General features: G+C 35.2%; 1 protein-coding gene across 2 annotated transcripts in view; it reads right to left on the bottom strand.

Annotated features, from left to right (window-relative positions):
• Positions 1 to 26,749, bottom strand: part of KIAA0825 (KIAA0825 ortholog) — a 244,823-nt gene that overhangs the window by 189,292 nt on the left and 28,782 nt on the right. For both annotated transcript variants that reach the window (XR_010469181.1, XM_065046958.1), the window contains exons 3-5: positions 24,670 to 24,809; positions 15,193 to 15,361; positions 9,980 to 10,649 (exon numbers count right to left, since the gene is read on the bottom strand). Coding sequence is in view for 1 of the 2 variants with exons in the window: in XM_065046958.1 (XP_064903030.1) it covers positions 9,980 to 10,649; positions 15,193 to 15,361; positions 24,670 to 24,800 (970 nt within the window). In the remaining variant the exon portion in view is untranslated. The remainder of the gene's footprint in view (positions 1 to 9,979; positions 10,650 to 15,192; positions 15,362 to 24,669; positions 24,810 to 26,749) is intronic.

The following is a 26,749-nucleotide window of genomic DNA, read 5'->3' on the forward strand; positions in this document are numbered from 1 at the left end:
GACTCAACCTGCTCCTTAGCTTTCAAAAACACGCGTACCTTCTAATAAATTACAAGACGTTCCAATTATACGCTGCACATTCTGGTATATAATAACATCTTAAAGAATTCAAATGTAAACAATTAGTCCCTGAACTAAAACTAATTAATGATGGGTCCGTGTAAGGAATTTAGCAGCTGGTATCCAATAATTTTCAGTTAATTATCATAATAATGAAATAGCAGACATTGTTTAAACTTCCCTTCAATTAAAACAGTCTGAAAACTTGTAGGTAGTTTTTTTTCTATATTTGCAGTTGTTTATAGCATTTATGTTTTGAAAGGATTTTTAGGTGCTACTCCATAATTGACAATTTCTCCTGCAATAGCGACTATAAGCAAACAGTGCTCTTCAGAAAGCTGCGAGAATTATCCTACAACAAAATGCTGCTCTTTGCAACATTTCTCGGTAGGACTGAACCATATTCTGGCATTGCCAATGACAGAAACTGGTTCCACACATGTTTTTTGAGTTTTCTTGCCTGCACTGTGGGCTGGGGGAGTCGCTGCGTTCCCTGGAGCCTTCAGACACGTGCACAGAGAACACCAAAGCATTTGGAGAAAGCATAAAAACTGAGGGAACCCGTAGCAAAATGTAGACAGCACCTGTTTTGAACGAAAGGAGCTCCTGAAGAACTCCAAGAGGTCGATCCTCTTCTTCGGTCTTTGCTGAAAGTGAAATTAAGTACTGCCAGGTCTGTCAAGCTTTCTCATGAATTGTAACTTTGATAGGACTTGCTTCCCTGTAAACCGTTTAAAACACGTGGTTGATAAAAGACAATTCTAATTTGTATTTGAAAACACAGTAATTAACGTATTAATTTTAATTGGATTCCAATTTCTTAAATGTCTGCAAAGACAAAATGCCTGCTATCTTCGTTTCTATCCTGTGCATTTACATTCACAGTGGAGTGGTTGGGTGTCTCACAGATCTGCTTCGTTACATCAGACCCACTCTATTAAAATTAGATTGTTAGGAACTTTCAACCAATGGCGAATTTCTATCAAGTGTTCATCATTCCTTTGTGTAGTCTACACATGATATTATTTATTTCCTTAAATAATAGATTAAAGTGCCTCTGTCAGTTTTGCTTCTCTTATTCCTTGGAATTTCCAACACATAAGAGAGGCAGATAGTGACAGCTTTTGTTCTAATAAGAGAAAACACTCAAAAAATACTTATAAAGCTGGAGTCAATACTCATTTTTCAGCTTTCTACCTCTTTATTTTTCAAAACTCTAGTCAGGCAAAGTCACCACAAAGTTCTCATGATTACTTTACAACGAATGTAAAAATCAGAAATAAGTCTAAGTGTCAAGAAAAAAAGGGCAGATTTAAGAACTTCTAGACAAATAGGTTTAGAAATTCATCACCTTTTAACAAATATTTTGTAGAAAGGCTGGAATATTCTCTGTGCTACAAATGAAGGATTAATCATACATCAGCATGCATGCAGATCTATAGGTTCCTACTCACTGAGCCGAGACTACACTTAAAACAGCTCTTTAGAGATGAGCTGACGGTACCGTGAATAATAAACACCTAAATTCTGTGCGACAGAGATTGCTGAACTTTCCGTGCACATCAACGGCAAGTCCCTTGTATTAAAGGTTTGTATCTCAGCCAGAGGATGATCAGTGCATGGAGCTACTGAGGAAAATGAAGACCTTGAAAGTCTGAGACCAATAACTGACACAATTCCAGACAATCCCCAACATTTAGGGGTATTAAAAATCTCCAGAGCACCAGCTGCTAAATTTCTAACCATGCTGGATGGGGTTATAACCACCCTAATGCTCTCCAAATCAGACAGACAGGAATACGTCCATTGCCTTGAGATATTCAGCAAATGTAGTGAAAAGTATTATAAAATGACGGAAAGCTTTGTTTTTAGAAATCTCCGTAGTCCCTTGATTGAAGATGGAGGTTTTTTTAGATTTCTAAGCCTAAGGCACAGTGAAAAGGAGATTCATGCTCTAACTTAGAACGTAACATCTCTATTGTGGATGTGACACACCCTCAATTTAAGCACATACGATTTTTTGCAAAAAAACCCATTGTGACTAAAATAATTTTGCCCTTTTAAAGTTAAACTTGCTCTCTGAATACATTTTTTCTCACAGAAGAGCTTCTCTGTCTTGACAAAAATCACAGTCAGGAACACCTATTTAACTTATATGATGGTAGCGCAGGAGTCTCTTTAAATGACATTTTTGCAGTCTTGTTTTATCTGCCATAGTTCTACACACTTCTATTCATACAAGCCTATATTCTGAAGTAAAAGAGAGCCTAGCTTAGTTATTCTCTCTTGGATTTTGTCACTTTATTATTATTAACATGAGTACTACACTATATAAATTGCAGATTGACCTCTGACTACTCAAAAAGTATCAGACTGGATAGTAAATCACTTTCATCTTTTAAATGTGGGAGAAGAATGCAATAATTAGAGGGCATAGCGAGTTAAATGCTCTCTTCATGCTTAGGAGGAACAGACAGGTGCGCTGAGAGAGCATAAAGAAAGATGATTAGTTGGGGTTTGTTAATTGTGGACATTCTGCAAGTAAAATAAAATAAATACCACAAATAGAATTACGCCCCTTTCAACTCCCAAGAATTCAGAAAACAGATTCAAGTTCCCATTGGAAAATATGAAGTGGAAGAACATCAGGACGCAACAGTCAAAAAAAATGCAACCCCAAAATAGCTCAAGAATTTCATGTTTATATAAATAATTTGAAATGTAAAGTCAGTGTTTACTTAGCAAACAAACATGATAATAAAATTCTGGAATAGGCATCTTTTCAATATGACAAAGAGTCAATAACGAGATTTCACTGCCCATCTTAATATAATGGGCTTAATAAGTAATTTCAAGTACTGTTCTAAAAAGAAGGAATGTATTCAGGCTGCTACCAGCTTTGAAATTCTGTCAGTTCAACTGACATTTCAGTAACTTAGATACTGTTATCTTACCCCCTACTATAAGCTTAAAAAGTAACAAGCTTAATGCTTTTGTAATCTTTGCGAAAATGTCATTCTCCCACTAGAAACACATTTGTGGTCCTAGGGTATTATGTTCATACGGCCTTTAAAATAGTACCTCTTTTTTATTAAAACTTCAACGCTGTATGTTCAAACAGATGGTTTTATTTTCTCCTCAGTACTACTCATATTTCCCTTTAATATAATTGTTCGGTAGAAATCAAATACAATACTTGCAAGGATAAGAAATAAATAATATGTGACAAAGAGGCTATGAAACACATTATTTCCTATATTAAATGCAAAGACATTTATTGTGTTTCCCCTGAGTAACAGGATCTTGTTGCGGCTGCCAAAATTTTATAGGTTTCCCAAGGAACAAAGACAACGGCAGAAATCTGCACATCTGTGCATCCACTGGTTTTCAATTTTATTAATTTTTTCAATTTTATTAATTCCCACCAACACTGCTTGCTCCGTTATTTTAAATAGGTGATTGGATACCTCTTCCGATTGGCTCGTAACACAAAATTAGGAATCTCTAGTATTTGTAAGTGCAAAAATCCAATTACAACATCCGCATCTTCCCTCAACCTGTATGTAGTAGCCATGTCACTTTTGCCAATGTCCTCATTTTTTCTCTGATTATATAGATTATATACGCATAAGAGAGAAGTGCTGTGGTTTTACTGTGTGCATGTTACTTCCCTGTCTGTCGTGGATGGGATTTTCACTCCACCTGTGTCAGATGCAGGGAGGATTGTGCAACAAGTCACCACGCACAATGCAGGTCAAGGAGTGAGTTGCTGTAAAGCCCCTTTGCATAGAAGTATCATTTTTTCTGTTATATCCTTCTTTCATTTTTGTCTTTATAATGTCTAAAAGTCACTACAATAGGTATCTAGGCCTTGAAATATTTTAAATCTTAAATTAATGAAAAAAACCCCAAACAACTTTAAATAAACATTTGGTCTTCAGCAACACGTTATAGAGACAACTGAAAACTTGCTTTTATTAACGGAAGGATCTGCGCAACGTAACAAATTTGAACCGATAAGGCAGGATTTGATTCTGTATATCGTAAACCATAATCCATATGGGCAACTTTACACTAGCATGCCTTACCAGCACTTCTCAAAGGTGCTACAGGGACTTTCCAGCATAGAACTGCAATAAGCCAAGTGACTGAGGTTCTCTCCCTCTTAATACTTCTAAAAAGCTAGATTTCAAAAATGGGCTAGCGATAAGAAAACAGAATGGAAAAGCAGTTGTAACTACAACATAAATACTGCACTTTATCTGCTATAAATTGCAATCTAAGACATAAATACTAATTAAATGAAATAAACTCTGGGATCCTTTAATTTCCAGATATAAATCAGAAAACAAATTATACTGAAGTTATTGAGTCCTAATTATTCTCAGACATGAATAACTGTATTTTTCATCACACATACTAAACCAGCGAGTATCAATGCTATTTTAGGCATATTTTTGAGACATAAGACAAAGATCATAGAAGACTGGTTGTAGCCAGTAACTGTGGCTCAAAAGATCACAAACAACTTAATTTAATGGAAGGATAAAAGCAAATTTGAAACTACCATTCTTTATTTAAAAGGGAGGAAATGATAAACTAGGGGAAGTAAAGCCACGTGCACACAAATGTAGAGGAGAAATCAAATTTCAGTCAAGTGTGCAAAACCAAAAACTGGTATAGCAAGTAAGCTGGCAAACAAATTGCTGGAAATCCGTAAGGATAAGTGACCTCAAAATAGACTTTCCTTACCAAGTAGCTTCACTTTATGTCCCACAGTTTCCATCATCTCAAGAAGTTACTCTAAAACCCATTTCTGTTCGTGTTCTCAACACCACTGCTCAAATGCAGATCCTGTAAACAATGTTGAGTCCTTCTATTCAAGGTTAGATTTATGCCATATTCACATTAGGTGTTTGATGAACGCAACATATTCCTTAAGAACCCATGAATACTTAAAGATAATAAATTTAAAATATCAAAATTTAAGTCACAGTTTGCATTTTAATATATCTTTATAACAGAATATTCTGGAGAAAGAAAAGAGGAAGGAAGCCTGCTGGACACATAAGTAAGGTGATGGCATACTGGGGCAAAAGTGTAAAATATCAAAATATCAATATTAAAATACACCAGTCAATGTGATTTAATTACTATGTAGCCAAAAATGTACTTAGTCAAATCTGTATACTTCAGTTTCTCTCCCCTTTGCCATTATATTTTCTTAAAAATAATCACCTACTGATATTAATGAACATACTATGTATTGCCTCTTTAAAAAAAAAGTAAGATTTTTAAAGTTATTAATTATGTAAATATATTAATATATATTTTATTGGCAAATGCCATTAGATTTGAGAGTCTATTTAAGGGTCTCGCGCAAGTTTGTGATGAATGAAAACATTAAACCAATGAATCTCAATATGTCACAACAAATAAAACTCAAAGTTCTAATATCTGTTTAGTTTTAACCACAGGAAATTTAAAAATAGGTTAATTACATACGTATTTACACTCTCACTGCATATATTAAAAAAATTATATAAATAAAACCAAGGGACATCTCCCACTAATACATAAAATGTGTATAATTTCATGGTTTTTAAGTTCCTTTGGCTGATGTCTTATCATTTATTAGAGTAGCTGTTTCTTCATCTAAAAGAGATGAAAGATTAAGATAGGTTAGTAATGCTCGATTAAACTAGCTTAACATTTTTGTAAACAAATGAACACAAAAAAGTTCAAAAGGTAAAAGTACAATCCACATTTAATAGACTTACTGCGAATGATTTTTGAGAAATATCACATAGAAAATTAAGCAAAAAAGATCAGATGAGAATAGCTGTATACCAGCTGTCTGCACAAATCCTTCCATGACAAGTATGTTAACAGATACATAGTATTTTTAGTGTTGTTTTTTTTTAATACTGTAACATTACATAACCTTTTGAAAGACACATTTGATTAATACCATAGAAATACTGAAACAACATCTTACAAAATTCCATCAAAAATAGTTGGAGGGGGCTTGGGAAGCATTCCTCTGATGTTACTTTAGCAGATTGGAAACACCGATGATGTGCTGAGAGCACACAGAGAAATTAGGGCCCGTGCCAGATAAAAACCTATTACAATAACATAGCCCAGCTACTAATGGCTGAATCCTGGGGGATTAAAGGTATTAAGAGTCGCTGATTTATCTGGGAACAGGATCAAGTTATAACACAAACCCACCTGCCCCCAGCAGAGCTGGCCATCAAAGATGCCAACTTCCAAGGAATTTGCCTCTTTTCATCATGTACCATTTTGCTGGTTTCTCTCAAACCACGCTCGCCCTCAATCCCGATAGACGGACACGGTCTCTCTACAGTACCTGACAAATAACTATTCTAATGCAGCACGAAAACAAAAATCTTAATTTGTTACTTCACAAGTAGATTGATATATATGAAATATTTTAAAGATTTATAACACTTGCTGTAGATCGCCTATATTTTCCTGACAGAAGTAGCTTATCTATATAAAGTTTATGGGAGGTTCTAGCGTTGTTTCCTTCCTCTGTTATTTTATTTCTCTCCTACATAATAGGATCAATTATGGAAGTTCTTATGAAAAAAACAAACAACCTCCCCACAAACAAAACAAAAACACAACACACACAAAAAAAAGACAAAGAAACAAAACAAAACACCAACAAACCGAAAACCACATTTCCCCGAGGGTGGACTAATTAAACACAAACCCTTGTTTTCACCTCTGAGATAACATTCCCAATTGAATGCTCTAAATTAAATTATTTTGCTGTTCTGAAATGTGCTGGTTTGGCGGTTCTCAGAAAACAGAGGCAACACGCATGAGAAAATAAGAAACACATTAGTATAAGTGTATTTCAGCTAAGAAAAAACAAACTTTCCCCCCTTCCTTCCATAATCCAGCATGTCTTTTTATTTGATACTCAGCAAACTGGGTATTACTGCCAAGGCAACCTGCTAAAGCTGTCTTTTAATTTAATGTATGTATAAATACAGACTTCCACGCTCAATTGTGAAAATTTAACAAGAGTTCCAAGCAGGAAAAGCCACTTGCTGCTAAGAACTTGTCTACTGTTACAAACCTCCCAAAATCATTATTCTATAGACTATTTTTCCAGAATAGTTATTTAAGTGTGAACTGCCTTGTAAACATTTTAATTCCAAAGGAAAAGAGCCTTTTTCTAACCTGGTGTGGTATATACACAGCACATTAAAACATTAAGAAGAGAGAAATCTCTTCCCAGAAAAGACTCTTCACATATGAGCTATTCAGTAACAATTGGTTTAGGTAATGATACAAGTATAAACTTTTTTTTGAGTTGATTAAAAACACCAAATAATAGGCTGTGACACGTTCACAAAATCTAGAAATTATGCAGAAAAACTATTAAGAGAGACTGCATGCAAATCAGAGCTTGTCTCCCATACCAACCTCTTGAAGGAAAATAAGGTGAAGTACTATACAGTGAAAAGATGAAGACATAAGCACGACAGGCACTGTGAATAAAGTAATTTTGAGGATTAAATTATATTAGCAAACAACACTTCTAGGCACATTTTATGGGTGCCAAGGGGCAGCCGCTGCACCTGCAAATCCGACCTTTAATGCCTTTTGAATAAAAACAAAAATATTTTGTGGATTTTTGAAATACAGAGTTTTTTTAATTAATTGCAGCAAATGTTTTAAAAGTTGCAAGCAGCTCCCAATATTTACTTTGGACATTTTAATCTTCCTCCGTTGTTTTGAATATACAACAGAATGGTGCACTGGAAATCTGTCCTGACAGATGTGCTGGCACAAAAACATATAAAGGTACATCTTGTGGCAAAGGAAATTTAAGCAATTACAATCTTAATAAACTGAAGGACTGTTCTCTTCCTTCTAGGAATACAGAAACAGTTAATGTGTGATTTTCTAGATAGCCACCCTTATGGTCAACTTAATCTCCATGTCTTAGACGTACAACGGGATAAATGAACTTCATCACCTTTGTGAGCTGTTTTGAGATTGAGATAAAAATTACATTAAAAAATTTCCAGTTCCGTGACAGTCATTTTTTGCCAGTGAATCCTTTCACTGACTCCCATCTCAAATGGAGTAACTCAATGATATATTTGTCATTGATTCCATAACTCAACATTACTCTAACACTACTTGTTCCCCACCAACACTCCGTCCCACTAATATATTAGCTCTATGTTGATTTTCTCATCCTTTCACATTATTTATCTACGTGCCTTTTCCCTTGCCTTATCCTTCCTATGTTTCACATATCCCCCTATATTGCAGCTCCTGTTGAAAAATTCTTTCTGGATTCTTTCTAGTGGAATTTGTAGTTCACAGAATCACAGAACGGACTGGGCTGGAAAAGCCCTGAGAGATCATCCAGTCCAACCCTTGGTCCAACTCCAGTCCATTGACTAGATCATGGCACTAAGTGCCATGTCCAATCTCAGTTTAAAACCCTCCAGGGCCGGTGAGTCCAGCACCTCCCTGGGCAGCCATTCCAATCCTGACCACTCTCTCTGCAAAGAATTGCTTTCTCATCTCCAGCCTAAATTTCTCCTGGCAGAGTTGAAGCACATGGCCCCTTGTCCTATTGCTGATGCCTGGGAGAAGAGCCCAATCCCCACCTGGCTAGAACTGCCCTTCAGGTAGTTCTAGAGAGTGCTGAGCTCAGCTCTAAGCCTCCTCTTCTCCAGACTAAACAAGCCCAGCTCCCTCAGCCTCTCCCCATAGGGCTTGTGTTCAAGTCCCTTCCCCAGTCTTGTTGCTCTTCTCTGGACCCGCTCCAGCACTTCAATCTCTTTCCTGAGCTGAGGGGCCCAGAACTGAACACAATTGACTTACATTAACATGTATACGAATTTTAAAACTCACAAGAGCAGAATTTTCTTCTGCGTAGACCTGGCAAATCATGATCCCATTCATCCTCATATATGTTGTACAACCCAAAGATCTGCCTCCTGTTTCTGTATTTTTCACATGATTCTAAACTTTTAATATTTTCTGTCTGCAAACTACTTCACCTGTATGGAAGGCTATGTTTTAAACAAACAGCTCTTGCACAGAGGAGTGCTCAAAACTCTGCATTGAAAAAGCAATTACATACAATCATGCAATTATGTTATGAAAGTTTCCATTATGTATGACTTTTTCTCTAAAGACCTGATTCCTCCCTTTGTAAATTAGCATGTCAGACTCACCAGCTGCAAAAAGAAAGTACAAAAAATAGCACATGAATAACAGCTTCCTTTCCTGTCTTAAATTCCTTATAACAAGAAGAAATGACCAGGTAGCATTAAGCCAACTTACTGTACTTTCACAGCACTAGAAAACTTGAGTGTTTTTGGGCCCTGTCTACCCCCCAATTTTATTTTTAATTAAAACTAGAGCCTGCATAGTAATCTTTTGAATCATCTCTGATGTATGAACCTGTGCCTATTTCATGGTCATATTATTGTACAAACTTTCCTATAATCTTCTTTAAACTCCTGATAATTAAAAGTGGAGGTAGAAGACTGAAAAATTTGTGTTGTTTTTTTTTTTTTTTTTAATCTGGATTAAATAGTTCTTATTCTATTATCTATTTCAGCAGTCAGAATAAGCTATACTGAAAAAATGACTACAACATGACAATGTTATCCAGTGAATTATAATGGAGTTTCTGTCTAATAAGCACAAGATACTCTCACTTTAAAACCTTCTTCATCACAGTTCTGACACACTCTATAATTCAACTGCAGTAACATGTTTAAAACATAAAGCTGTAATGAATAATCTCAGGCCTCTCTCTCTTCATTGGAAATAATCAAGTACATTGAAAAAAAACCCAGTAGTATAATTAAAATAATATCTAACTACAATGAACGTTAAGGATACTAACCCACAGCATGAACTGTTCCTCTATGCTTCTTTGAAATCTTGTTTGCCTTAACTACATGTAGAGCGTTTTCTTTGAACTGCAGCTCACAAAGTCTTTCAAGAAGAATTGTCATTTCTTCAGTGATGGTATCCAGATAAGTCTCGTTAATAAACTTCAGTGATGGAGAAGGATCGATAGTTCCACTTAGTATATAAAAATCCTCTTTTATCATTGTGCACAATGTGGGGATGGAACTCTGGTAACCATGAACCACCTTATCAAAACTCGTTTCACCACAACTAGACAAAATACAGTTCTGCAGAAGATCGCTAACCACTTTATTCTGCACATTTTGATACTTCGTTAAGACTTCTGATTCAGGATAAAGAAACAAAAGTTGCTGTATGCACTGAGTTTTAAACTCCATTTGTTGTTGTAAAGCATTAGCACTTGTTCCTTCTTGACTTTGCAATTTATTTATTAAAAATCGCCGAAGATGCAATCTCACATCATCCCAGAGAGATTTCACATCCATGGTTGAACCATCCTCAATGGCATGAAGGGAAGATGTTAACTCAGGTGATGTCCCACTTGGAGTACAGGGAAATGAGACACCACACTGACTGGAGAGATCCAGGAGGAAGTGAAGTACCGTTTCTTCTTGGTTTTGCTCATTCTTCAGCAAGCTTTGCTAAGAAAGGTAAATCAGACAGTATTTTAGAAATGTTTTGTTAATTCTGGTTCATAAAATACACAGCTTCATGGTAGAGTACCAATTGTTTCCAATGCTAATTATCTTACCAGCAATTAAGAGATAGAAACAAATTGGTACATAAACAACAGAAATAACGCAGCCTGTTTTCCCATGGATTTGTGCACCAATCCATCTCCTTGTCTAACTGCTCCAACAACTAACATTCCTCTTCCCTTCTTTCTTACATCCTCAACCTCTTTTCTCAACCAATTCTAACCCACAATTCAAAGGAAACCTTTGGAAAGCTCATTAGGTAAGCCCTGGTAGCTTGTTTGTCGTGGTCCACACACACATCTTTGAAAGAAATTGCTATGAAAAATTACTCAAGATTTACACAGATAATCGACAGGTTTTTCTCATAAAACAAAGAGGGGAATTTACAAAATTGTTGCTATCTTCTGGCTCAGCAGGCAACCACCAGAAAGGCCATTCTGTAGGATAAAATAAGCTTCTCAGGACCCCCTTAAAGAACTAAAATTGGAAACTTGTGAAGAACTGAACAGGCTTAGATCACAAAGAGCAGAAGAACAAGAAGCTGTGTTTCCTGTCAAACCAAGATGCAGATGGATACATTAACAACATAGCGACCTCCAGATATATCTCAGCTATGTGGGCTGGAGAAGATGAAGCAAGCCACTTAACAAATCAGTTAATCATTTGCATGAACAAGGCATGTCCAAAATACGAGTAGAAGGCAACCCCAAAGTCCCATGGTCAACGGACACTAAAACTTCTTTCCTCTCTCCAAAAAAAAACCAAAAAACCCACAAAAACCCCAAACTTTTCCCACATCCCCAACATTTTCCCTACTGCAGGTCGGCTTTGGCCACAGTTCTAGGCTTATCCACTTATGTGGCAGAGCACATAAGGGTAGTTCTCCCCACTCACGTCCTTTATCTGGGTCTCCCCACAACGCTCCGTCCTGTAAAGCAAGGCTGCTAAACAAACTGTCCACAGCCTCCCACCTGCAGAACCACCGATTTACTAACCTACAGTCTTTGAGGAATCTTTTTTTCTCTTCCCATTTTGAAAGAGACAGAAATAACTCATATTTCAGTATGGTATTGTGTAAATATAATAATTTCCAAAACAAACACGTTCAATTTTTCCACTGTAGCAAACTTTCACAATAATTTATAAAAACATTTAGAACAGAAACTTCAGTGAGCTTTTTCTTTTTGCCCCATGGTTTTCAGTCCAAACATTTTCAATATCAGAACTCCTGTTCTTTGCTCTGGATGATTCAAAACCGTTGCAATCTTACAGGACAAAACAAGAGTTTAACCTTCCTATTGCCCTTTGCTCATTAGAAAAATTAAAAAATTAAAGACTTGCACCACAGTAGCTAATTCTGAACATAAGACAGAGAGTACGATTGTCTCTCATAAAGGAAAGTCTTAAAAATAATAAACTAGCTATTTCTCTTCTATTTTACATCTGTATTTCAGAATGCCTTGTATGATTTTTTCTTTTTTTGCTTATAAGCAGGAAACTCATGTGGAAGACAGAATAACAAAGGAAGTTATCAGTCAGATATCATTCTCTAGAAGTATATGCATGTGATAAAAATACGTATAACTAGTTACAGTCTTAAATAATACATATAAATATGCATATGCATAAGGCTGATTTGATTTTCTTTTATTATCCACTGATGTACTTTGCACAGTTTTGTGGACCTGAAGAAAATGTGCCTCAGTGTAAACTGAAATCCTAATCACTAACCACTGTCTTGAAAAGTCCAGTCTCCATGGGTGGACCTCTGGAATTTAAAGGTTAATTTTTTTTAATTAATCATGCTCAAATACTGTATTCTGAAATGAACAAAACAAGAGAAGCTGTCAGAACAGTGAAAGTAACTGATATCTTTGGATGACGAACCCAAAATTCCTTGCAACCAAACCCCTACTACTGTTCTTTAAGGTTAAGCAGAAACAGTTTTATTCATGAAAGCCAACAAGAATCTAAGTATTGTTGCAAGTCCTTCGCAACTTAAACTAAAGCATTAAAAATAGGGAGCTTGTAGATTCCATCTTAGACTTCGTGTTGCTCAAAAAAGAGCCCCTGAAGTGAACTCTGAAGTTCCGAAAACACAGTGTCATCAAGTCATTTTGAACTTTGCCTGTATTGACATAGGTTCTTCTTTTTAAAAATTAACCTGTAAAAATACTTTGAAAGATGATGCAAAGACTATCCAAGAGAAAAAAAAATATCCAAATTAATATCCAGAACTTTTAGAGAAGCACGAAAAGTTCTCTTACGGGCACAGAAAGTTAGTGACAATAATATATAGGAAAATATTTGTGGTGTACCAACTGGACTGCTGCCTTCCTATAGACTGTTTCCTATCTCATATCAATAGATAAATCCAATAAGATGAAAATTCTGTTAAAAAAAATATTTTGTCATTAGATTAGCAAGAACAGAATTTAACAAAGATTCGTTCATGTACCTATTCGGCTTTTAAATATTTAGAATTACAATGCAATACACAGAATGACAAAATTTCACATAATGAACATTTTCAGACTCCGTTTCCATGACAGTTCATGGAAATGCATGAGAATGCCAGGCTAACAATAAACCCAAATATAGCACCGCAACCAAAGCACATACAGAACTCTGCACTATTTTTTTAAGTTGTTCCAGCAGCTTAAAAGAGATACAAAATCCCTAACAAAATAAACACACATAATGAGTGATAACTCTGAATAGGGATGTTGTCCTGAAGTAGAAGGAAGGTTACCATCACTGAAGAGGTATTACATGATACTTAATCAAAAGCTTGCAAGTGAGAAATTAAGTTAACTGGGTTAATTAGTTCAATGGATGCAAATACACAATTAAGAAAGGTCAGATTGTAATAATCTCATTAATGCTGAATATTATTGAAAATAGTTTACTGCAGACCTGTTTATCGTACAGATGGATTCTCCATGCTAATAGATATACACTAATACACTTTACATTTGTAGTCATCTAAGAAGCCACAAGCCTGGAAATAGTGATGTCCTAGTTCCTGAGCTCCATAGATGTTTTCCTGATAAACTGTGCAGAATTGAGATTTCAGGGCTTCTCACACAGACCCATTCCCAAGGCTTAACTGGACACTACAGCCCTCAGGCAGTCAGTAAGCTCCTGAGAAAATGAAGAGCTAGAAAGCACATACTGTACACAACACATCCAAAGTGTCCCAGAGGTGGGGACATTTTGGTGTTTCCCAAACAAATGCCGCCACCTGGTGTTCAGGTACACGGCTTGAGACCTTGGGGATGGAAGGACGCAGGGAATGGACACAAGTAAGTCATCATTGCCATGTTCTGTTCTAAGCGGGGCTTAGTAAGGACCTAACTGGACTAAAGGGAATAACAAAAAACATCGTAAGTCGGGGTTTTCTGAGATTCTCTCACTTTGTCTAGACCAAGTATGACATGTAGCAGCCTCTAACACCCTTAAGTGGCATGATTAACAGCAACACTCATACAGATCACCTGAGTTAGAAGGGGACAAAATCGCTTCTTGACCACACTAAAAAGCCTGTGTTTCTACAGGTGACTTCCTCATCTGACACAGCTTAATCTCCAGTGGATTCAAGGGTGACCGAAAGATCAACGACCAGTTCTAAGAGTTAAAAAAGGAGTGGCAATTTTATGAAGCTTGAGGTCTAGCCAGGAGATAGTCCCAAAGGACAAAAGACTCCACTTCTCCACAGCAGTTTTCCTCTGCCAACACTGTCAATCTCAGCTTAAAGGTGCTCATGTCCTACAACCAAACCACGACACGGAAGTGACACTTAGACACATGTACATCATATAAACAGAAACACATGGAGTTTAAATATAAACTTTAGGGTGTTGTTTACTGAGGTATTAATCCTTCACTTATCCAGACAATTAAATTTTCCAGACTTCCGATTCCACAATTACATTCTAAGGTAATAAAAATTTGGGATAAAATGCCTTCTGCAATTACGAAGTGAAATTTGATTTCTGGTTATGTCTACTTGTACAACTTGCTAGTGTAATGGGTGTAGCTCCCGCATTTCTAATTAGAAAAAACAGATATGATGTTAATGCTTAAATAATGCAACAAGGACAATAATCCCTAATAGAGAAGTTAAATTCATACTGATACAAGAGAAGAACAAGCACTAACAGTAACAGCCTCATTGTACACAGTGACTTCAGATGTTTTTAACCAACATGTGCTTATAAAACAGTCCTAGCAGTGCTGAACATGTGGTTGTATCATGGAAAGATTTTGTCCCAAGTTTGTCTATTTATGGCATGATCAAAAGGAAACAAAACTCCCTGCTGCGAACATAAAAACAGTACTAAGCCTTATAATAAAATTTCTGAACTATCCCCACCACAGAGAAGACTCAAATGACAAAACTAATTAACCTCAAAGAAAAAAAACCAACACAACAACCCACCCATCACACAAACAAACATTAAAGTCTTCAGTAAACCATTTTTACCAGGGTCCTGAGGAATTCCGTCAGCTCTCCATGATGTGTAGAAGAAGGTCTGAGGGAACTGAAACTGCAGCTGTTGAGCCACTGAAGGCAGTCAGTCGTGCTTTGTAGCATCTCATCCGTACATATTTCATTTACTTCTGATTGCAGGTCTTTAATACACTGTTCTATGCTACAAAAAATTCATGAGATAAATGCATTTTATGGATTTCATTATTTAAAAAGAAAAACTACTTCAAATCAATGTAACGCTAACCCTTCTTCACAGATCAAATTACTCTCACAAAATAAGGCCTAAATTTGCAGAATTAACGTTTAAACACAGTCGAGCTAGAGCTAAAATAAATTCCCCTCAGGCCAGACTGTACTGTTCTCAGTAAGACTAAGTATGGCCTTACTTCCCAAACAATCTTGCATTTTTTAATGAAGTAGTGAATAAGACATCATCCAACCCAAGAACTGGTCCTTGGTGCTTAATTGTCTAAAGCAGAGAATATAAACCAAGTCAAAAGCACATTCAAAGGTAGATGCGTCATTTTGCTCCATTAGCCACCAGCAATTGTTTTATAAGACACACATATATTAACGACTTCTCAAAGACCCAGTGACACCACAGAAAATGCTGAAAAGAATTTTAGTCAGTTGTGCTGAGAAAGCAGATATTTGCTTTTTGTGATTAGAATATTCGAAAGAAAACAGAGTTTGTTTTCCACTCTCTAACATTCACCTAGAAGCATAGTCCTGTTTATGAAATAAGACGTGGCTGGTATGGTTACTACAGGGGTTTCAGATGCAAAAATCAGAAGAACAACTAAATACCCAAAATGATTTTATTTCTGTTTGTGTGGACACTTACACAAAACAAAGCAATCAAACAAAAAAAAAATCCAAAAAAAGTCAAAATCTGCATCTTTTCCTACAAAAACACCATTTCAGTACTTCAGAACTACTTTTTTTTTTTTTTTTTCTTTAAATAATGTTTAATATTTTATATACTTTCAGTTAGAAAAACAGTATTGACTGGATCTAGGCAGATCTAAGTTTAATCCAAACAGAGCCAACAATAAGACTGATGCCAGTTTTGGTTTATTGAAGTGCAGAGTGATTCTCACTACCACCAGAATTTTATTTTGGAGTACATTATTTATTCCATTTATGCTCTTACAGCTGATAAGGGATACAAATTTAATGCAAATTAAAATTTAGTTCTTTCTATCTCTGTAGAGTTACGGAATCAGATGAGACTCAGCTCTTTACAGGTATCTGAATGTCAGATACTTCTGACAGTATCACTTTCTATTTTCATGACATCGACCAAACAAACTTGTCTATTATCTTGCCCCTTGCCTCTCCATTTTATAGAGACGTAGTACAGCTGCTTTCTTTAACTGCTCTGTAATGTTTTCAAACTTGATGAGTTTTGGCAAATGAAGAAGATTGCAAAAAAGGAGCAGAAGAGGAAAAAAGGACAAGAGGGGAGGGAAGGAACTGAAAACCAAATCAAATCTTTAAGTGTATTACAAGCCATGACAAAAATACCAAACTAAAGTCCTCCAGTTAGGAAAAAAAAAAAAAAAAGGAAGACTATTATTAAAACTATTTTTTTTTAATTAGTAATCTTGAACTATTTCTTTTCCAATAACTTCTCTGTGTGGGAAAAGGTGTTTTCCAAGACATGTCATCTTTTTTGAGTAAAAATATTTTTTATTAAAAATATAATCTGCTTTGAATATGAAATTTAAAAAAAATAATTTTAAACACTATTTACCCATGTAAATTTGCAACAAGAAATCAGTGATGAAAGGCCATTCTGCACATCACCCACTGACTATACTTTGTCACTTAATTCTGCCTGCAGTGCTGTTTTCAGGATGGGGAAGAAGCATCTATATGATTTTCTACTGGATCTTCTCCTTTATTGAGTGATTTGCATTTGATTATCTTACAGATGTTATGCAACGTACCCTAAATTCCTACAAGCTGTCTGATTCTGATAAACAGCAATAAAGTAAATCAGTGTCATCCGTACCTTTGGGAACCAAGTCTGTTAGTTTGAATTGACATTTTAAAAAAACAGTGGAAAAAAAAATAAGGAAAAGATCACACTAAATTAAGCTCAGAGATAAACAGTACTCTGCATTTTCCTTTTATTTTTGAGTTTCCTATAACAAGCACAAAAGAGAGAAGTACATTTTTTCTGAGAATGCCATCATGACATCATCTACGATTTGTCTCACTTTGTGCCTTTTTTTAAAACACAGTACTAAATAATAACAAACTGAATACGAAAACTGCATCAACTACAATTATTGAATGCAAGGATGATCATAAGAATGTGAAGTGCAGAAGTGTAGTGCTTTGAATGTCAGAAAAAAATACATAAGTTGTTTCCAAAACTATAACTATAGAACTTCTGAAAAAAAAGAAAGTCATCAAAATAAGTACGCCATTTTGAGCAGCTTATTTTCCCATATTTAATTGTATTAATTAATAATTATGGATATATTTGCTTTGTGTTTAAAATACATGAGGTAAACCATTCAAAGTGTTTCTATCAAAATCAAGTTGCCACATTTTACAGCTGCCTTATCTTGTCCAAGGCTCTACTGTTAGTCTGTGCCTATCCGTCTCAATTAGGAACCAGTTTTTGCACCCATCTTTGACACAGGAATTTGTCTGCAAGCCAATAAACCACAACCTATGAACAGGCTACAGCCTTCTCATGACCAGGTACTTTGGTAATTTGTCCCAACACTGATAAGGGGATTAGGCAGATAAATTTCAGTGGCCCTCCCTGTGGGTACAAATCATGGTAAGTCTGTTCATTCTATTTAATCCTTTCATTCCAATAAAGTAAACAATTAATTAGGGCTAAAACTCTTCTCATTGAATAAAAATATTTTCATCCTGCTTACTTGACAGTATACTGTAGGCAAACACGGTCTCAAAAATACTGGTATTTCTTTTCTGATTTTTCTCAACATTCAGTGTTACATGAACATGCTTAGATTGAAAACAACAACAGAAAACAAAAAGTTAAGGTATATCAGAATATTTTCATCATCTCTAGCAGTTTGTGACACAAGGACTTAAATCAGATAGTCTTCTAGGATTTAAAAGCCATCGACTAATTTTTCTTCCATAGATTATTCCACTTTTCTTTGAACCTGTGCAAGTTTTCAGTCAGAAACAGGAAAAACAGTCACCAAACTACTAAACAAGGAGTGGAACACAAAAGCTCAAAGAAAACATTAACGTTTCTCTGTAGCAAAGAAATGTGATAGTAGTGCTCATATACTTTTTGTAAAATTGACCCATTTTTCAACAAAAAAATCTTTAGTCCTGCACAAAGAGTATTTTGAGCCTTTGTGGGCACATCAATGCTGTGGTTAGTACTAATGGTATACCACTAAGCCAGTGAAAATTATTTCATTGAAATAGCTTCTCATTTTTAAAAGTGAGGGGGTTTTCTGTGGTTCTTTTTTTCTTTTTGGTTGGTTGGTTTTGCTTGTTTATGTTTGTTTGTTTTACACATTAAGCAAAGTCCTGTAACATAACCAGTGTGCACAGCACAGTGCTTTTCTAGAGTAGCGTGTCAATACCATTTGGTAAGTATTCCCACCATAAAGAGAGTCTTGATTTGAGAACTCCTAGGTGCTCTTATTTATTAAATATATAACAGTTTTTAGGAACCACCTAATCATGTGGAGAGAGCTTTTCAAGTGGCTGCATCAATGGATAAACAGTCGCAGACCAAGTGCTATAATGGAACTGATCATGTAAGCACTGTCATACTGATATAACATTATTTTGAAAAGCACAGTATCAAAACGAGGGCTGCTGTCTTCATATATCATTTTCCATTGCCTCAGATTACTATGAGTAAGTTGAAGGATGATCTTCTAACTCCTTTCAATTTCTAACAAGCACTGTTTCAATTTATTTCATGTACCATATGGAACAGCCATAAAATGACAATGAGATTGGTTAAATTAAACTGCTAAGCTATAAAGTGAAATTATCTTTAAACTTCACGTTACTTATGCTTAACATCCTCATATTCATGGAGATCTGCTTTTAGAATCAGTTTACATGTCTGTTATTATGAACAGTTTGTTATAAACGTAAGCAAATATTTTTTCCACTGTTTCTTGAAGACAGGAGCACGAACAGAGTACTACTTTGCTATTATCATGTATATTCATTGAAAAGCTTGATTGCTAACACAGCATTTTATAAAAAATCAGTCATATCATTTGGAAACGTGTGTCAGAAGACCCGCTGTACACTTCAAGTAGTTACAACGCTCTGGGAAATACTTTTACCGGTGTAATTCCCGCAGGCATTTTCCTTGTTGTTACATTTCCATGTGGAAACAGACACTTTGCTTTATTTAGTGAAAGCTGACCTGGCAAAAAGGAAATATTAAGAAAATTCCACATGATCTACAGACTATTTCATGAGGTCATTGCTGACACCTCAGCACTACTGTGTGTTAATTAAGGGATTTCTGAAATTCTGAAAAAAAAAAAAGATATTATTATGATTCCAGGCTGATAATGATGTTCAATTCTAGTTGATACAACCACCAACTTATTCTTTCTGGAACGTCCATTTTCTTCCTCTCATTAACCCAACTGCATAAGCAGTTGAAATTCCTTTTTATATTTTACAATAGTGACCTCAACAACAGAGGAGAAAGCTAGAAAGTAAAGCTGCTAGTGCTAATAATACATAACAATGCAATAATATTTTCAATCTGACTTCTATTCAAAATAAGACCAATAAGAATGGAGCCAAACAGTATTTTGTAAGCATCAACCTGAAACTGAAGGAAAATCTGACTACAAAGACCTCACCTCTTCAAGCAAATGCCATTAAAACAAATAGGTCTTGATGCTTGTTTTGAAAACCAGCAGTTCATTAAAATATGGGTCTGAAAGTTACAGGCTTATTATAAAGCTAAAACCTCGAAAAAAAAATAAGTTCTTAAAATTCTTCCTGTAGTAATTTGGGGCCTTAAACAAAAATGTAAATCTTGCTTGAAGGACTTTGCAAACTATTTCCTATCTCTAATTTGCTACTTACAGAATATATCCACTGAAACTGTAAATTAAATATAACACTGAAACTAGAGAGAAATAGAAGAGTGATGACTTTGCTGCACCTCAGCAAGAGCAACTCAACAGCTGAACCCCATGAGAACCATCAGCTTTACCTGAAGCACTGCCCACCTTTGATTTCCAACCTTGTTGTAAAGACTTGAGATATTGCAGCCCACAAGACATAAGCTTTGCCTCAATAAGTTATTTCAGAAGACTGGCAATAAACGTAGGAGTGTTTCAAATCCATCGACCAACACGTGATAGTGAAAGACAATGGCTAAAAAACCCATTGTCTCATGTATTCTCAAACGAAACGAACTGGGGTGTTTCACAGTGCAGTCACGGATCTGATTACAGCTTCTGTAACCACCTCAGACACTAACACAATTATAATAATTGTAAACTGCGGTTAAGAAACTGTGTGTCTATGAAAATAGCCAATCTCTGGGAAACCATGCTGTCCAGCTAGCAAGGTGGTAGAAACAACTAACCCAAGCTCCATGATCACACATAGAGCAAACACAGGATGAATAGGAATAAAAGTAAATCCTTTCTCAGCTTAGTTACCCATTCCCAGCAATTAGCCCAAGGCAGAGCCTAGACAGATACCATTTTTACAAGGTTTTAGTAACTTTATTCTAATGCCTTTACAGGTACTAAATTCTCAACTAAATTCTACAGTAATGCACCTGTATAGCAAGCATATTACATTCACACAGAAGAGTTAAATTCTTTTTGAGAGCTGGATAAATATTAGGTCTGAGTAAAGCTGATAAAATTATAAATTTTATTTCTCTACTATTAACCCTAGCTTGAAATTCTTCCAAATATTCAACCACTATGTGGATTTTGGACAGAGATGCTAAGATTTTGCCAATTCTCCTGGATAACAAGAAAGTGAGGTGTAGTTGCTTTCTGAAAATTCCGGAGAGGAATAAACCCAAATCTTCTTCAAAATAAAAGAGAAAGACAACTCTTGCAGTGCACCTCGGTCTAAAAACACACGGGCCCTTGCACACTCTAATTCCGATACAGGAAAATGCTCAAATCCCTGTTTGAAACTCTTCCTTCCCTTTGTTGTGAGGTATTGATAGTGGGAAGTATTTCTACACAAATCAGAAATGTCATGATCGACAAGGAAAATATCATACTAACATCCTTATTGAGGTACCTTCCAGATACTTAGTTGCCCAAATAATTATTAGAATTTAGACTGAATAGTTACGGGACAATGTCCAATGCTATTAACACTTATTATTAGCATTGACCTCACTGCAGGCTTCCAAAAAAGACCTTCATCAAAATCAAGATGACTGAATTACTGTTAATTACAGAGAGGGTCAGGTTGGAGTTCATCAGATTGAAGCCAAATTAAGCCTTTGCAAAAAGGCTCACAAGAAGAGTCTGCAGTGTATTGTGGAGTTACAATTACTAGTAAATAATTTTGTTGAATCCTGAGTAATTGTTCTGTTGAATATCTAGAATACCTCATGCTGTCCTACAGCCTCACAGAATCTATTGTCACTTCGTTGCCACCAAAGCAAGAACTGAATACACAAGATAATCAACTGCTGAACAGATTTCATGCTTACAATCACTTGCAAGTTACGCACTGTAAGCTTGCTTTCAAGCTCTGCACCTGATTTTGTGCTTCAGAGTATTAATCATCATCAGAAAGTTTAGTTCTGTAGATTGCTCAAAAATTAACACTTACTAATCCTTAATCCTCTATTTAGGAAAAAACAGCTCAGTTTTGATCAACAGTACAAGTGAAAGCAAATTGCAATGGGAATAACTGAAGACTAACGGCCATCCTGATGAAAATACGAATACAACTTCACATTTCAGAATAACCAGAGACTACACATGCAACTCACCACTAATGATAATAGTTTTGTGAGTTCATATTCACCTGCTTCTATAAACAGCTGTAAAAATAAAGTTAACATTCAAGTGTAGTAAGAGCTCTGTTATATAATAGTGAATAAATGAACTCCTTACTCCCCTAAACTTACAAATAAAATAATTTTGCAGAGATGGCTTTTTTTCTTTTTTTGTTATAGCACCAAATGGAATTGGTAAAATACAAAAATACTGAAGGTAATTCAACTGCTGGAAACCATATCTGATTTGTCGTGCCACACAATTTTATAAAAGCTATTCAGTTGGAAGGCAATAAATGAGCATTCAAGTGATTTACACACTTTTGGATCATAATTTTTTACACAATGTTTTATTTTTAAAAATATATATATGCTGTATACTATTATGTTTATTCTCTGTGGTATAATACAATCATAAATCTATCTGATGAAAAATGGATTGTATTCCAATTGTATCACCATAGCGTATAGAGCTGCTCTTATCATACCACTTACAAAGATCAATGGTAACTTGAAAATGATTTCATTCCATGCTACCTCTAATATATTAGCAATAAAAGGACTCTTTTTAATTTAAAAGTCACATCAGCTGCTGTCCATCTTCTTTTAAACTCCTCTTCATTTCTGAAACTGACATATTACAGGCGCAAAATATCAACTTGGTAACTGCAGGGCTACTTTCTGATTTTCCTTGTGAAAATTAGTTTAAAAACTAGCTTAAGTGTCAATTCAGCAGAAACACGCAGCTTTTCCTGATGTGCACTGCTGTGTACCACACCCTAATCCAATTTCTTGCGCTTGGACAAAATACTGTTTGGATCTTACAAAACTTTTACTGAAAGGCCCTTCCAATTTGTAGGACTATGTACCTAAGACAAGGACACTCAGCCGTCTTAAAAATGTACAAATATTTCCACTGAGACGTTGTTAATGTAAAATGTAACATAAAATGTTAACTGATATAAAGTACCATTAGAATAACAGTTGTCCTACTTTCTCATGGCCAGAATTTTCTTAGCCAGCCACATACATTTTATATATATCTGAAACAAATAGAAGTAAAGCACACATTCCAAAAACTCATCCTTATCTTTCTAAATCTCAGGCTCCCTCTGTATAATGATGACAAAATCACTCTTACTTAGTAGCTGAAGAGGTGACAACACATCTGCCAAAAATGTTGTTTTTTCCCAGATATGCAACACCATATGAACTCAAAACTTAAGTACCTATAGCTGTGTTATGACATCAACTAAACTGTAAGTATCTACATTTCACTGATGTCAACAGCTGGAAATCTGTTGTATGAAACTGCACTACGCAGTGGTCCAAAATACCATATTTCGCAGATCATCATTGTCACTGGTGCCGTGGGATTATGGCTGTCACAAGGACATTTGTGAATACTAAGTTTTTAAATGAAAATGTTCAAAATGTGAGATAAAAGCAATATAAATAAGAAGCCTGAAAAATCTCTCAGCCTAGCATAAGGAATATGAGTAATTCAAAGATGACCTAAATCAGTTTTCAGTGAGTTTACCCCATTCTTCAGGGAGCTGTTTGGAAGCAGACAAAGACCTCTCACAAATGGGAGCTTCGATAAAATTACACAATCTTAAAACACGAAGGGCGTTCCTTGAACTCATACAACTCAATGACGTGCACTGTTATCCAAAGGCAAGTACTTTCAAATTTTAATACAAAATTATGCTATTTGTTGTTTCTCTGAACGTAGATTTATTTTTTAAAGGGGCAATTAGTTTACTTGCCTAAGAGCATCTTTCACAGATCCATGTATTTTAAAGGTACTGAAGTGTTTAGCCACAAAACACCGGCACCGCTTTTCAAATAAGGCACAAAACCTTGAGCTGTTTTTTTTTTGTAGTCATGCAAAAATTCACATCAAAAAAACCCCTTTCAGCACTGTTGCTATAGCATTGAGTTTTGGAAACCAGCATGTTACAAAGAAGTGGACAATGAAATACATTACAAAACAAATTCTAGTTAGAAAATCTTCTACTGCAGCATAAAAGTTCAACTGAAATAAGTAAAATAAAGGCTTATATAAGGAAGATTATATATATTAACTTACTTGCTTTTTCTGCTTCCATTAGAAATGCTTAAAGAACACACAGAGTTCAAGTTTTTCTTTTCTGTGAAATTCTGTAGCTCTTTTAGTGAATAAAAATTCTACCTCATAGCTATAGGAAATACAACTGTCATGGGAATACACATTTTCTTCCTACACTATCACACCTACTGCAATAATTCCTAAGATTAAGATGATTCAACTGTTAAAAATACCATGCAGAGAAAGACCATAGCACAAAAATTATATGGCATTAAAAAATTGTTGAATGCTCAAGTGGTTAAGGTAAAATTACTACTGAAATAATTATCAGCATTTTAAATTACAACTAGAAAGAAAAGTAATATTTTCTAAATGTAATGACTTTCACTACTATTTTGGATACAAATAGAATACTATTTACCTAGAAGAGTTCTTCTTTATTTTTTCATCAAGATCACTAAGGACTTGTTGAAACTCCAATTCTCCAGGAAGGATATTTAACAAACAGTCTAAATTGGAAGAATCTAGAGAATATTCTCCTCCCCATTCCATTTTCAAAATCTGTAAAATAAATACAGACAAGTGGTTAAATAATGAAAAAATTCAGTCTAGAAGTATCAAAATACACACCATTCAGCTCATTGAAAATACTAGATTAATAAGGGAAACATTTAGGTAGTGAGTGTTGAATAGTGTTGAACAGTAAACCTTGTGCATGATTCTGAGTAGAATGCTACAGAGAGGGACCCCCATAAAATAAAAGCAGACATAAATTTCCTAATACCTTGTATTTTCTGGTTTAAAAGGTCAGTTCTTTTACCTTCATCTGAGCAGCTTTCTTCATTTTTTTAAAAGATTCAGAAAGATAATTCTCACTATTATAACTGGAAACCTTAAAAAAGATATCTTAGAGGGTAAATTTATTTTGTGTGCTTATAATTTCTGTCCAAGGAGTAACTGCTTTCTGGAAATTAATCATTGCACTGTCGCAAATAACTAGAAAGCAAATATCATCTTGCTTTGCACACATTTTACTCAACAAATACTTTGCCTAAACACAGGTTTAATCCACTGGCCTCCTCAAACACTGTATCAGAAAACTGTATCAGAAGGAAAGCATAAGCAGAGTTATTTTTCCCTCTTTTCTGTTTTTTCTGCATTCTCTTATTTGAGAAACAATGCAGTTACTTCTACAACCAGTGATGACTTGCTTCTGAAGCTAAAGACAAAATTACATCAAATGTGGAAGCTTCTTAATAAGCAGTATATTTCATGTCTACTATTTAGTATTTAATAATACTATTCATATTGCAGTAGCAACATGAGGAACAATCATAAGTATTCAGATGCACTGAATGTCTGGGCAACAAAATACAATGAATTAATAAATACACTATTCCTCTTACAAGCAATATTCTTTTATGAAGCAATTAGAGTCTTGGTTCCAAAATTACCTAGAGGCACTACTAGAAAAATAGATTGAGAGTTTTTCGAAGTGAACAGACTACAAGACACATGCTCCAAAAGAACATCAAGTTAAGATGCAAAGTCAAATAGCTTTTGGTCAAATATGAGTGTAGACCTACAAGCAGCAGAACTGAACTTTTCTTCAGCAGAAATGACACTACTGATCCTGGTTTTGCTCTTTCAAAACGAAGTCGGAACAAATGTGAAGGTCCTTTAAAGTCAGTATCTTGCACATCTGAATTAAAAGCACTACACAACAAAATATTTCATGGATATGTAATTATCTTAAATTCTCAGGAGCTACAGAATAACCCTTCACAAACAACTGAAAGACTTTCAATATTTTCAACATTTATTCACCCTTCTGGTTAAAAAGTCTGGGTGTAAACAAATACATCATGTAACACATCAAGGAAAGATCAGTCTCACAGAATCTTAACAGATGTTACCGCAATTAAAGACACTGTGATTAAAAACAGAAGTTAAAAAGCACTCTCGCAAATGCTGAAATATTTGTCCATTGCTCTGGCAAAAATCAGTATGGAAGGGAAGGTTCTCCTGCCAGTTGGAAAACATTAAACAGCCCCCTACAGAACTGAGATAAAAGGAGTACTGAGAGTACTTATATTCAGACATGGTCACACAAATCCATTCCCTTTTGTCTTCAGGAATATCTCTGAGTTTATACAGAATGTGATGCTAACTCCATTCAATACCTGCAACCGAAGCCCACCTTTGATCCAAGTATGCTTGCAGAACAGTCAGTGATTGGGATTAAATGTCCTCTATTATAGACACATGTAATGCAAACATAACAATAGGTTGGAACGATTCAGAGACCGCAGCACAATAAAAAATTTATATTTATATTTATATTTATATTTATATTTATATTTATATTTATATTTATATTTATATTTATATTTATATTTATATTTATATTTATATTTATATTTATATTTATATTTATTCCTAACTCTTTTCTTTAAAGGATAGCCAAAAGAAGTCTGTGTTCCTCAGAAAATTATCAGTAC

The sequence above is a fragment of the Columba livia genome, chromosome Z (assembly GCF_036013475.1).
Source record: "Columba livia isolate bColLiv1 breed racing homer chromosome Z, bColLiv1.pat.W.v2, whole genome shotgun sequence".
Lineage (NCBI taxonomy): Eukaryota > Metazoa > Chordata > Aves > Columbiformes > Columbidae > Columba > Columba livia.